General features: G+C 36.1%; 1 protein-coding gene across 9 annotated transcripts in view; it reads right to left on the bottom strand.

The window, feature by feature from the left end:
- Positions 1–12,897, bottom strand: part of PARP8 (poly(ADP-ribose) polymerase family member 8) — a 189,851-nt gene that overhangs the window by 22,323 nt on the left and 154,631 nt on the right. For all 9 annotated transcript variants that reach the window (XM_005556870.4, XM_005556869.4, XM_073993427.1 and 6 more), the window contains 3 exons: positions 9,444–9,536; positions 3,577–3,702; positions 2,510–2,575 (listed from right to left, as the gene is read on the bottom strand). In XM_005556870.4, the coding sequence (XP_005556927.2) occupies positions 2,510–2,575; positions 3,577–3,702; positions 9,444–9,536 (285 nt within the window). The remainder of the gene's footprint in view (positions 1–2,509; positions 2,576–3,576; positions 3,703–9,443; positions 9,537–12,897) is intronic.

Genomic DNA, 12,897 nt, shown 5'->3' with positions numbered 1-12,897 from the left:
TACTTCTTGATTTTTCATAAAAATTTGTTTTTCCCTTTTTACAAAAGGAAAATCAGACCAAACAATATGCCTAATCTAGTAAGACTTAAAATTTTATGAACTTAACATGGGAACAACAACAACTATCCTAGTCTTTTCTCCCAAGATGATGGGAAGCATGAACTTACAAGCCACCAAAATGACTTGTCCCAACACTGTGTTAAAAGACTTGTCCAGATTTTAGCCTGGCTTCCATTTACACTAGGCTATGTCCCTAAAGATGGCCACTCTCCGGCCCCCTGTTGAGTGTCTGCTCAAGAAAACGTGAGGCTGCCAAACCACAAAATGTGTACTGTACCAGCCCACTTTGGCAAACCGTTTTTGGTAATTCTCCACTTATCCCATTCTGTAACTTTCCATTTTTACATAACTCCCCTAGTCCCATGTTCTTTTCCTTGCCTTTTCACTTACTTGTAGTGCCTTTTGCTTCCTCTCCTCTGCCTTTAAAAACCTGGATCACCTTTGTCTTAGTTGAAGTTGAGCTCAGTTTATGCTGCAGTCTCTCTCCCCCACTGAAGTGCTCTGAATAAATCTTTCTTGCCACCTTTACAAGTGTCCTGTAAAGTTTCTCTTTCACAATGATCATTTTTAACTGATAACTAGTATGAAGCAAAGCTTGTGAGAGCTACCACTCATGCTCATCTCTGACAGTCCGGACTTAGGTGTAGATCTTTACATTAAAAATTGGACACAATTTACCTAAGACGAACCCTTCCCTCAAAAGTATTTAATGGGATTTACCCAGACAACCATTTCACAGAACAAAGAGCAATCTCTCTGTGACAATTTAGGGCTATGTACAGATCAGTACATTCTAGAAAACAGCGCAGTATAATGTTGTATTTATTCACAAAGGTTTAAAGAATTTGACACAATGAAGCCTGACAGCTTCCCTATGAAGTACACATTGGAAGAGGGCGCGGAATTACTAATTCCACCTTGACAGCAAAGCACCAAGCAATTAAGCAACTTGCCCAAGGTCACAGGCCACATTCATTGACAAGTCAGTTACACAATTTTGGCCTCTAACTTCCTAGGCTGATGCTCAGTTGTCTACGTTGCTCCTATTAAAATAGCTTACGCGTGACCCAGAATGAAGAAAGCAATTTTTGGCAGAGAGCTGATTCCAGAGTCAGAGTTTGTAGCTATTTTTAAATCCAAGAATAATCAAGGTCTAGGGTATAGTATAAATACCTTATACCAAAGTCTTTTTCATGACTAAAAATGTTTATATGACTTAGTGTAAGATATTCCAATATGTTCTTTTTTTCTCCTAGGTGGAAATACATTTTATTTTATTTTTTTACCTACACAGATAAGGAGTGTTTGTCTGAGAAAGAATTCAGATAATACAGAAAGGTACTGGCATAGAAAAACAACCCGAAAGGATGGTGATTTTTTAAGCAAATAATAGCATTTGTGAATTAAAGGATCTCTTGTTTACTACTTGCCAGACACACACTATTTACTGAGTGAATGAATGAACATTTGACTACATGAATAAATGATGATCAAAAGAATCAAGAAACAAAATGGAAATGGAAAAATGTACTTTTTGAGTACTCTCTTCCTACAGAGGAATAGAGATAACTCTGGGGGTTGGTGGGGGGTGGGGAGAAAGCAGCATAGCAGCTTAGTGGGCCCTGGGACAGGAGGATTCCCCTATTCCCTCCCCAGAGAAAATAAAGGACCCGGGGTAATACTCATTATAGGCCTGCAAGATTCTCAAGGGCAGTGAAATCCTTGAAACCACTACATGCAAGCTGCACACATAATGTGTGTTCTCAATCTCGGATTATTAATTTCTACTTGCAATGATGAGTTTTAAACCTCTCTCCAAGTCTTTGACAGTGGAAAGGTCTCAATAATTCAACAGTGTGTGCTTTTCCAAGTGCTAGACTATAGCCCAGGGATGTGTTAGATTTTCCTAACAAACTCTGATCCTTGCTCATCAAACTATTTCCACCAAAGCCTCCCTTAATGACCAAAAACATAAACACATACTCTCAGGGAGCCTGGTATCTTCCAAAGTGGTTTTGGGATTTTGCATTATATAAAGTATTTATGGAAATTTTCCATTTTAAAGAACATTTCTGTTTTTATTTTAATACTCAAATGATGTTTTGAAATTGCTACCATCAATTAAAATTGACAGTCAGGAAGATGGTACCAGATTTAACCTTTGCCTTAAAATATCCCAACATACCTACATGTACCCAAGCTCTTGCTCAAGTTTGAGGGCAGGGTATTAGGAGTACAATTATCTTATAATTATCCGTTTACTTTCCTGAAGTCACAGTGTTACATGCTAGAACACTGATGTGATTTAATTAAAACATCTTAATACCACACAAATTTTTAAATGATTTTAGTTATACCCTGTATAATAGAAAAGTCTATATTTCACTACACAGCTAGAACTCTCAAACATTTTAAAAATATACTGTACAAGACCAGATGACATACTTACTTGTGTCATTTCTCTGATAGAAGTTATGCTATCCAGTGCTTTCATTACTCGATCATAGTTCTTTTTCTGTTTAATGAAAAAGTAATGTTAAAAAACAGCATTTGCTTATAAGCTGTTGCAAGTCTATTTTTCACTAGAGAAATATATTATTTCCATATGTGAATTTTCCCTTAGGGTCAATTTGAAGGTAATGACTGTTTTGTGTACATAAAAGGGAAGACTATTATAAGATGGTTCCAGGACTTCAGTCAGAGAAAAGGAACAAAGAAAACAATGCCAATCCTTCTATAAGTCATGGGAGAAAAATCTAGAAACACAAAAAAGTTATGGGGCTCCTGATTCAGGCTTTCACCACTAAAACACTAAGCCATAATGAATAAAGTCAACATAGAATCCTTCTAAAATATAAAAACCCACTTCAAATCTCACAATTGCTTTTATTTTATTTTGATTTGAATATTGTTAACAAAAGAGTATGGCTGAGAGTATGCAAATGATAGCATACTGTCACGTAGCTGACAATTCATTTTCAAGCAAGATCTAAGTATATGTGCTGTTGCCATTTATGAAGAAATAAAGTTCTTCCAAGAAAATTGTATACAGTTGTTTCTATAAAATTATTTCAAGCTGAGTAGTAATAGAAACTGAGGCAATTTTAGCTCTTATGCAATTTGAAAGTTTTGTAATTTCAAAAGGATTCTGCCTTATCTTTAGGAACATTTATAAAATTGCTTCCTTAAGAAAGGCAGGTCCATTAACAATATGAACTAAACTTTCACTAACCTTCAGACAGCTGGAGAGGAAGAAGGGAAAGGGGAAAGGAGGGTTGAAGTGAAAATGCAGAAAAGAAATGAAAACTTGTCCCTTTACCCATGATCTTTAAAATCAAAATGAGGTTATATAAGTCAGAATCCCCAAAAATATATGATGAAATTAAAATACTCATGGATATGCTTGATGAGATAGAGACTTAGATAGAAAGAGGAAACCTAATGAGACTACAATCTCAATGTTGTTGTTATTGTTAAAGAAAACTTTGTGATTGGTGTGCTAGGATAACAACTTACCCTGGGATTGAAGGCCAACATCTGAGGATCATTAGGATCTACCACAGAAGGATATGGCTCGAAAATCACAACTTTTCTAGGAGATTCCAACGCAGACCTACACATGGATACTAGTAGATCTACCACCTTGAAATATACACATAAGATAGTTACTACCCTTCAGGTTTTATCCAGTGCTTTGCCATTGTTTCTCCCTCTCAAGGTAGCATAAGTTAATGCGGAAGATCCAGGACTGCTACCAATCTTTCAAATGGGTAATTCAAGACTTGAGACCATATTTGACCAAACTTGACCATCAATTCAAAATAACAAACGTGTGCTGCCTCTCATTACTCACAACTTAATATCTCTTTTTCAAGGGCACACATTATATGCTAGCATTGTTCTACGCCCTATGGTAAGACAAGGCACAAGACAGACAAGTCCCTGCTGTGGTGCAGTTGACAGTCTAAGGGAGAAGATACACAATAAAATATTAGTTAAACAAGTAGATGCTTCGGTAGAATTTCTGATACTGTTACATGTTATATTAAAAAAAGTAGGCAACAGAGAATAATGCATAAAGGGACACTGTTTTAGAGTGGCTAGGAAAGGTGGTGAATCTCAACAGACCTGTATGGGGTCCAGGAAGGAGACATGCGACCATCTGGGTAGATGTTCCAGGTGAAGGAAGCCCCATGTGCAGGAAAAGACTTTGGCATGATCCAGGAATAGCTAATTGCTTGACAACATCTTGCCTCTTCCTATTCTCTATCAAAGCCCACTAATGATCTTTGATTGGCTAAAGACAATAGCTTTATTCCTATGTTATCCTATGATTCTTCTGCACACTCTACTAAGAGGCAGTATTATATAGGAGTTTGATAGCATGGCTCTCCTTTCCAGTCCCCAAAACAATATATTCTGGCCACTGAATTTAGATAGTATAGAAAACTGATACTGTCTAAATGGTCACAGTTCATCTTAACAGACATATCTACAACGTGAACACAAGTGACTTAATAAGGAAGCAACAGGTTTTAAATACATATATAGGGACAGCTATTTCTAGAAAATCTTTAGACAGGCATTTAAAAAATGCACAGTAAGAGGGGGCCAATTTTTGATTCTCCTGCTTTTAAGAGAGGAGCGTTGTGACCTAATGACAGTAGGGCTCACTATGTTGTGTGGGTACTAACAAAACACACCCACCCAATCATAGCATTCAGAATTTCCAGTGACCTAAAATAATTAGCAACGCTCATAACATGTCCCGAGTACACAGACATGCAAATCCACAAGACACACTCAGAAAACATTAGAATGGAAAAGGTTAATATTCCTGACACACTATTTCATTTATGTGTGTGTATGTAAATACATGCATACGTATAGATAGATATATGCAAGAAGTTATATTCCAAGCAATAAACATAATAAGGACATAATAAAACCCTCCTTTTTGTCTTCCACTCTCAACCTCACATTCCTCCTACCCTAGAGATGCACATTAACCCTGATACAGATTGTTTTCAGCATTATCTGATCTCTAATGAAAACCCAAACAGGAACTCCTGACAAAGAAGAATCGGTAAGATAAAATAGCCTTGTGGGCGCCGTGGCTCACACCTGTAATCCCAGCACTTTGGAAGGCCAAGGCAGGAGGATCACCTGAGGTCAGGAGTTTGAAACCAACCTGGCCAAAGTGGTGAAACCCCATCTCTACTAAAAATACAAAAATTAGCTGGGCATGGTGGCAGGTGCCGGTAGTGCCAGCTACTCAAGAAGCTGAGGCAGGAGAACTGCTTGAACCCGGGAGGTGGAGGTTGCAGTGAGCCAAGATCACACCACTGCACTTCAGCCTGGGTGACAAGAGCAAAACTCTATCTCAGGAAACAAAACAAAACAAAACAAACAAACAAACAAAAGATAAAATAGCCTTTTCTGACACCCTATAGGGAGGAGGGGAATGACACAGATGGATACGCTCTCACTAAAACCCTTTAAAAATTATGTCCTGCTAATAAAGCAATTGAAGCTTTATAAAAGTCCATGCATTTTTGACCAATATTTTTACTAGTATATTTAAGTAAATTATAATGTAATAATGGGTAGTAAATTTAATTGGTAGAATATTTCTGTTAATATATGTCCTAATCTAATTTCAAAAAAAGAGTGTAACTACTGTGACTCAATTACATGGGATGCACCAAAGTTGCCAACTCCATGCTTACTTCCAGGACACAGCGCTAATGCCTGGAAGCAGCTTCTCAGCAAGAGATATTTCCACCTTTTCGTCTGAATAAGGTTTTATGACTGGCTTTCACCAGATCATCAGTGGAAAAGGGCTGACCTGATGCAAAGAAAGGTATGCCTTCCTCACTTTCTCTACTATATGGCATAGAGTAAAAACTACATGATGGAAGGGGTCCAGTTCGCCCAGTCACTACACAGAAAGTGGTCCATCAAACATTCTAATTGGAGTATGCGAATGACAAAATGCTACCATGTTAAGCTGCTGTGATTTTAGTTTATCTGTTACAGAAACTAGCATTAGACTTTTTAAGAAGAAAAGCATTTATAATACAATTTGGACTTATATTCCTTTGCATATCTTAATTTTTCTAAATATCTCATGGACTAAAACAACCACTTTAAAAAATAAAAGGCTGGGCGTGGTGGCTCACGCCTGTAATCCCAGTAATTTGTGAGGTGGAGGTGGGAGGATCACTTGAGCCTAGGAGTTCAAGACCAGCCTGGACAACACAGTGAGACATTGTATCAAAATAAATAAATAAATAAAAATGTAAGAGAGGCTGGGCATGGTGGCTCATGCCTGTAATCCAAGCACTTCAGGGGGCTGAGGTGGGAGGATTCATTGAGGTTAGGAGTTCGAGACCAGCATGGCCAAGATGGCCAAATAATGTCTCCATAAAAAAATACAAAAATTTGCTGGGTGCAGTGGTGTGCACCTGTTACCCCAGATACTAGAGGGGCTGAGGCAGGAGAATCGCTTGAACCCAGGAGGCAGAGGTTACAATGAGCCAAGATTGTGCCAATGCAGTCCGGCCTGGGTGACAGAAAGAGGCACTCTCAGGAAAAAAAGAAACAAACAAACAAACAAAGAAAACAAACAAAATAAAATAAAAAATAAAAGTGAGCACACAACTATGACTTCGCTTTTTTTTTTTTTTTTTTTTTTAATTTTGGCCTAAATGATATGTTTTCCCATTCCCAACATTTAAAATTAAAGATTCTAAATAGTATCTTAGTATATATGATGCATGCCATAGGCAACAAGTTACACACATCTATTTGCCTTCTTTGACTGAATAATATAACTGAAGAATCAATTTGGAGGCTGACTTAGATACTTGGGATGGAAATGCAAAGAAATATTAAGTTTCGGCAAGAAAAATTAGGACATTTGGTAAGTGAGGATAAAAAGGTCTGTGAATTTACAGAATCAGGTGCCTCCAAAGGACATTACATTACCTACAATTCAACTGGCAGAGCAACCCTCCCCACACCCCTTTCAGGCATAAAAGAAAGGCCTCCAAGCTCTTGCAAATGAGAAAAATTCAGTCATTAGTCTTTAGCCATTAGTCTTTCACTAACTAGAAGTCCATGTGACTAAGAAAGGCACCTACAGGAATAGCCTACGGGTATACAATGTAGTCTAAAAAAAGGAAGCAGATTCAGAATTATAAACCAATCATTGTCCAATATTGCAATAGTAATTAAAAAAAAAAAACTCTCTTAGATGAGAGTCCAATATCTAAACAAATAAAATGGAACTATTCTGTTGAAGTAGTATTTGGGGTGCTGGAATGGTAGCTGCTTGGACCGCAGGACACTGTTGTTCCAGGTGAGTCCCCTGCAGTGATCCCGAGGAATGTCTTTGCAGCCTCCAGAGCACCACTTAAAATGCAGGGGTAAACTGAGGCAATGAGACTCTGAGGTGGTTTCTTTTTGTTTAGAAAAAGAAGTGATTTCCCTGTAATCCTAAGGATTAAGACCAGAATACTGGGGCACCCGTTTTAGGAAATAAAGTATGAAAAAAATGCTGTCTTTGAAGTAGAATTACTAAATTTTCTGATCTTTGGATATTGATTTTTAGAATTACATCACTAAATTGAGCTGATCAAATACTTGTGCTTTATATCAATCATTATATAATTTGAAATTCATTTCTATTCAAAACCATTAATTTTAAGATGCAACAATGATTTTAAAATGTCAACTATTATTCTATCAGCATACCATACAGTTAGCATGTTACTTTTCCTTCTAATTTATAACTTACTATTTCTAGCCTTTAGTTTCTTTTTTAAAGGGAAACTTGCATATAGTAAAATGTGTAAATTTTAAGTATACTGTTGAAGAATTTTTAACATATATGCACATACATAAATCTATATAAATATACGTGTGAGCATATTCATACAACATACCCCTTGTAAGGTTTAAATTATTTTTACATAGCTATAAATACCATATTTAATAAAGTGCCTTTTTTCTTCCTTTTAGCAATATTATTTCCAAGGGACAAGAAAAACTTTCACATTTAAAAAAGAAGGATGGAAAAGAAAAAGGCTCTCCATAGTCAGATATAATTTAGTAACCCTCTAAGTATAGGCTAGCTATTTTCTTAGTTTTAGGGATGCTCAGAACCTTTAATATGCAAATGTGTGCATGTTGGGTGTGGGAGAAATACAAAGCTATAGTTCAGAAATTTATTTTAATCATGGAATCATTTTTTTCATATCATATAAGACTAATATTCTACTGTTTATATTATTTGTTTAATTTATAATTCAATTATATGAAAAATACTGCCCTAAATATTTCATCAGGTGGATGCACCATAGTTTTAGTTAATCAGTAAAATGACTAGGCTAAGGGGTGCTTACATTCCTACGCTCTAGGCTACCATCTGTATTATTTAACTGCTGTGCCTTCATAAGCCTGATACACTGCCTCAGGCTGTGCATGTTCAATTTTACTGTCCTATAGTTTGTATTAGTAAACAATTTTTTAAAACTAGGTATTTGTTAAGCTATCTGGAATTTGTTTTTGCACACAGTGTAAGGTAAAGCGCTAAACCAATCTTCCCCTGGTACAGGCCATTTGTCACTTACTAAATAACTCTTTAGTAAGTGAGGAGGTGAAACCTACTTTTACATTAAATTTATTCATAATTTGATCCATTTGGGGGATAATCTGCCATTGATGTGTCACACTATTCTTTGCCAATACTATATTTTGTTAAAATGTTATAGCACTGCATATGTCTCTGTATGTGGTTGGTCTAGCCTCTCTTAATTAATGCTCATTCATTTTTTAGAGTTTTCTTTGATTTTTTTTCTTATAGATGAATTAGTAGTTTAATCAGGTTCTTTAAGTGGGGGAAAAAAAAACTTGAAATTTTGATGGAATTGCTTTTCTTCCTGTCTCCTAAACACTGCTAATGTAAAACTGAATGTTCTCTTTTTATTACATATTCTGCCTATTATCTTTTCACCTAAGGTTTAAAAATAAATTGGCTTCCATTTTATGGCAGTATATCTTTACAAATAAATTTTACATAAAGCATGCACGAGGGTTTCAATATTTCCACTTCACCGCGTAAGAAGAAATTACAATTATTTTTCATACAATAGAAAGTTGATTTAATTTCTCTCCTTGGCAATCGTGAAATGACAAAACACACATTAGATGAAGAGAGAACATTTAGTTTACATATAAAAAATATCAAATGCCAATTTGCCACTTAACAAGAAGTTATCAAATATTTTCCCCAAAGAATAGCTGAATGAAGATAACTAGTGGACTGGAACACATTTTTCAAAGCAAAATAAGAAATAATTAGTATCCTGTGTTGCTACCTGAGCTCCAGTTGCTATTTCATCAGCAGCTTCATTCATTACTCCCAGGGTTTGAAAAGCAAACACACATAGCTCCCGTTCACACACAGTAGGCTACAAAAGAAAAGGGAATCAATATTAATCACAGAACTTTTTCCCAACTCTCAATTTCAAAATTAAATTCGTGACATTTCACATAATAAATAGAAAATGCAGTTTTAGTGTTTTTTAAAAAGGAAATCATACCACTTTAACAAGAAATAAATTCTTACATTTAGGTAACAATTAGCAGAATCACTTACTAATATAGAGTCAAAAATATTATTAAAAAGATCCTTTTCAGTTAGTTTTAGACACACTCAGAACAATTTAGCAGTAAAAAATTCCTTAAATAGGAAAATTTATCTCTTGTGCTTTCATATACATTTGCACATGAGATGCATAAAATGTAAATACCTACGCTGGTGATATAACAATAAATGAGTTTAAATATGAAAGCTATATAAAACAAACATATGAAAGAGAATTCCACTTTGTCCTATGAAATTTTGTTTGTAAAAAACAAAACAAAACAAAAGCATGATTCTGTTTACTTGCTACCCAGCTCTTGAAAGACTCGTTTTGTTGCAAACACTTTTGACTTCAGTAACCTCGTGAAGTCAACAGCACTGAAATATACACTCTGCAATTACTTTGGAAGAGCTCTCATCTTTCAAATCTAATATAGTGTCATCCTCTGATTTATCTTATCTCCCAAGTTACATTGCATTAGGTAGCTGATGAAGCCTAACACGATGCAATCCACGGTGCCTCTGCATAGCAGACAAAAGGCATTTGTTAGTGCCACTGCTCCTACGCTCACTTCTTTCAGAGGCCAACTTGGTCTCTTGCTTAACCAGTGGGGACATATGGCCCCATTCTGAACATCCTTTATGTTCAGAATGGGCCCATATGCGTGGCTTTATAGATAGAAAGCTTGACCAATTACAAAGCTTTCTGGTTGACTTTGCTCCAAAAAGGATTTTAGGGAAAAAAAATGAATCTATATATTTCCTTTGTCAGACTTAAAAGTGCATTTGATTCCATTTTCAGAAACTTCAGAACCATGAGAGGAAGTAGAGAAAGTTCTTCATCCAGACTCAAGCTATACACTCTGCAATATATCTTTAGATATACATAGAGCAAAATGTTCAATTTCAACAACTTTTCCTTTGAGTGTTTATTTTTAACCTTCTCCAATTTTTTTGTGTATCTATATGTGTATATGCTTTACCCTCAATTTCCCCATGGATATTATATTGCTTCTTTTGTTCATTTTCTGGGGCTTAGAGCATGGTATGACCTGAAATAAGGCAACCACTTACTGCATATTTACGATAGTGTCAAACGCTATTCTGGTGCTTGAATACAATGAAACAGTACACAAACAAGAATCCAAGGAGAAGATAAACCTTAGATATCATAAAAGGCCCTGGGAATTTATTTTTATATCAGCTACTGAGGAAGTAAACAGTGACACAAAAGGGCACTTTGTTTTTAGTAACACTCTCGTAGAATAACCATCACTTTTATATGATTAAAATCCATCAATCCCAAAGGCTTATTTACTGACATGAGTTATGACTAGTTTTTATCTGAACCTTGAACTAGGCTTACTTTGTGATCTAAATATGTATATTTGTGTGTGTGTGCACGTGTGTGCATGTACATATATATACACATTCCAGGTAATATAACAATAGATATTACTTTTTCAGTGCCAAATTGCATATCTCAAAATAATAAGAGCTATTTATGACAAACCCACAGCACGTATCACACTGAATGGGCAAAAACTGGAAGCATTTCCTTTGAAAACTGGTACAAGACAGGGATGCCCTCTCTCACCACTCCTATTCAACATAGTGTTGGAAGTTCTGGACAGGGCAATCAGGCAAGAGAAAGAAATAAAGGGTATTCAATTAGGAAAGGGGGAACTTAAATTGTCCCTGTTTGCAGATGACGTGATTGTATATTTAGAAAACCCCATCATCTCAGCCCAAAATCTCCTTAAGCTGATAAGCAACTTCAGCAAAGTCTCAGGATACAAAATCAATGTGCAAAAATCACAAGCATTCTTATACACCAGTAACAGACAGAGAGCCAAATCATGAATGAACTTCCATTCACAATTGCTTCAAAGAGAATAAAATACCTAGGAATCCAACTTACAAGGGATGTAAAGGACCTCTTCAAGGAGAACTACAAATCACTGCTCAGTGAACTAAAAGAGGACACAAACAAATGGGAGAACATACCATGCTCATGGATAGGAAGAATCAATATCATGAAAATGACCATATTGACCAAGGTAATTTATAGATTCAATGCCATCCCCATCAAGCTACCAATGACTTTCTTCACAGAATTGGACAAAAACTGTTTTAAAGTTCATGTGGAACCAAAAAAGAGCCCACATTGCCAAGTCAATCCTAAGTCAAAAGAACAAAGCTGGAGGCATCATGCTACCTGACTTCAAACTATACTACAAGGCTACAGTAACCAAAACAGCATGGTACTGGTACCAAAACAGAGATATAGACCAATGGAACAGAACAGAGTCCTCAGAAATAATACCACACATCTACAGCCATCTGATCTTTGACAAACCTGACAAAAACAAGAAATGGGGAAAGATTCCCTATTTAATAAATGGTGCTGGGAAAACTGGCTAGCTATAAGCAGTAAGCTGAAACTGGATCCTTTTCTTACTCCTTGTGCGAAAATTAATTCAAGTCAGATTAGAGACTTAAATATTAGACTTAATACCATAAAAACCCTAGAAGAAAACCTAGGTAATACCATTCAGAACATAGGCATGGGTAAGGACTTCATGTCTAAAACACCAAAAGCAATGGCAACAAAAGCCAAAATTGACAAATGGGATCTAATTAAATTAAAGAGCTTCTGCATAGCAAAAGAAACTACCATCAGAGTGACCAGGCAACCTACAGAATGGGAGGAAATTTCTGCAATCTACTCATCTGACAAAGGGCTAATATCCAGAACCTACAAAGAACTCAAACACATTTACAAGAAAAAAACAAACAACCCCATCAAAAAGTGGGCAAAGGATAGAACAGACATTTCTCAAAAGAAGACATTCATACAGCCAACAGACACATGAAAAAATGCTTGTCATCACTGGCCATCAGAGAAATGCAAATCAAAACCACAATGAGATACCATCTCACACCAGTTAGAATGGCAATCATTAAATAGTCAGGAAACAACAGGTGCTGGAGAGGATGTGGAGAAATAGGAACACTTTTACACTGTTGGTGGGATTGTAAATTAGTTCAACCATTGTGGAAAACAGTATGGTGATTCCTCAAGGATCTAGAACTAGAAATACCATATGTCCCAGCCATCGCATTACTGGGTATATACCCAAAGGATTATAAATCATGCTGCTATAAAGACATATGCACACGTA

The sequence above is a fragment of the Macaca fascicularis genome, chromosome 6 (assembly GCF_037993035.2).
Source record: "Macaca fascicularis isolate 582-1 chromosome 6, T2T-MFA8v1.1".
Taxonomy (NCBI): domain Eukaryota; kingdom Metazoa; phylum Chordata; class Mammalia; order Primates; family Cercopithecidae; genus Macaca; species Macaca fascicularis.
This window is presented reverse-complemented; position numbering and strand designations above follow the sequence as displayed.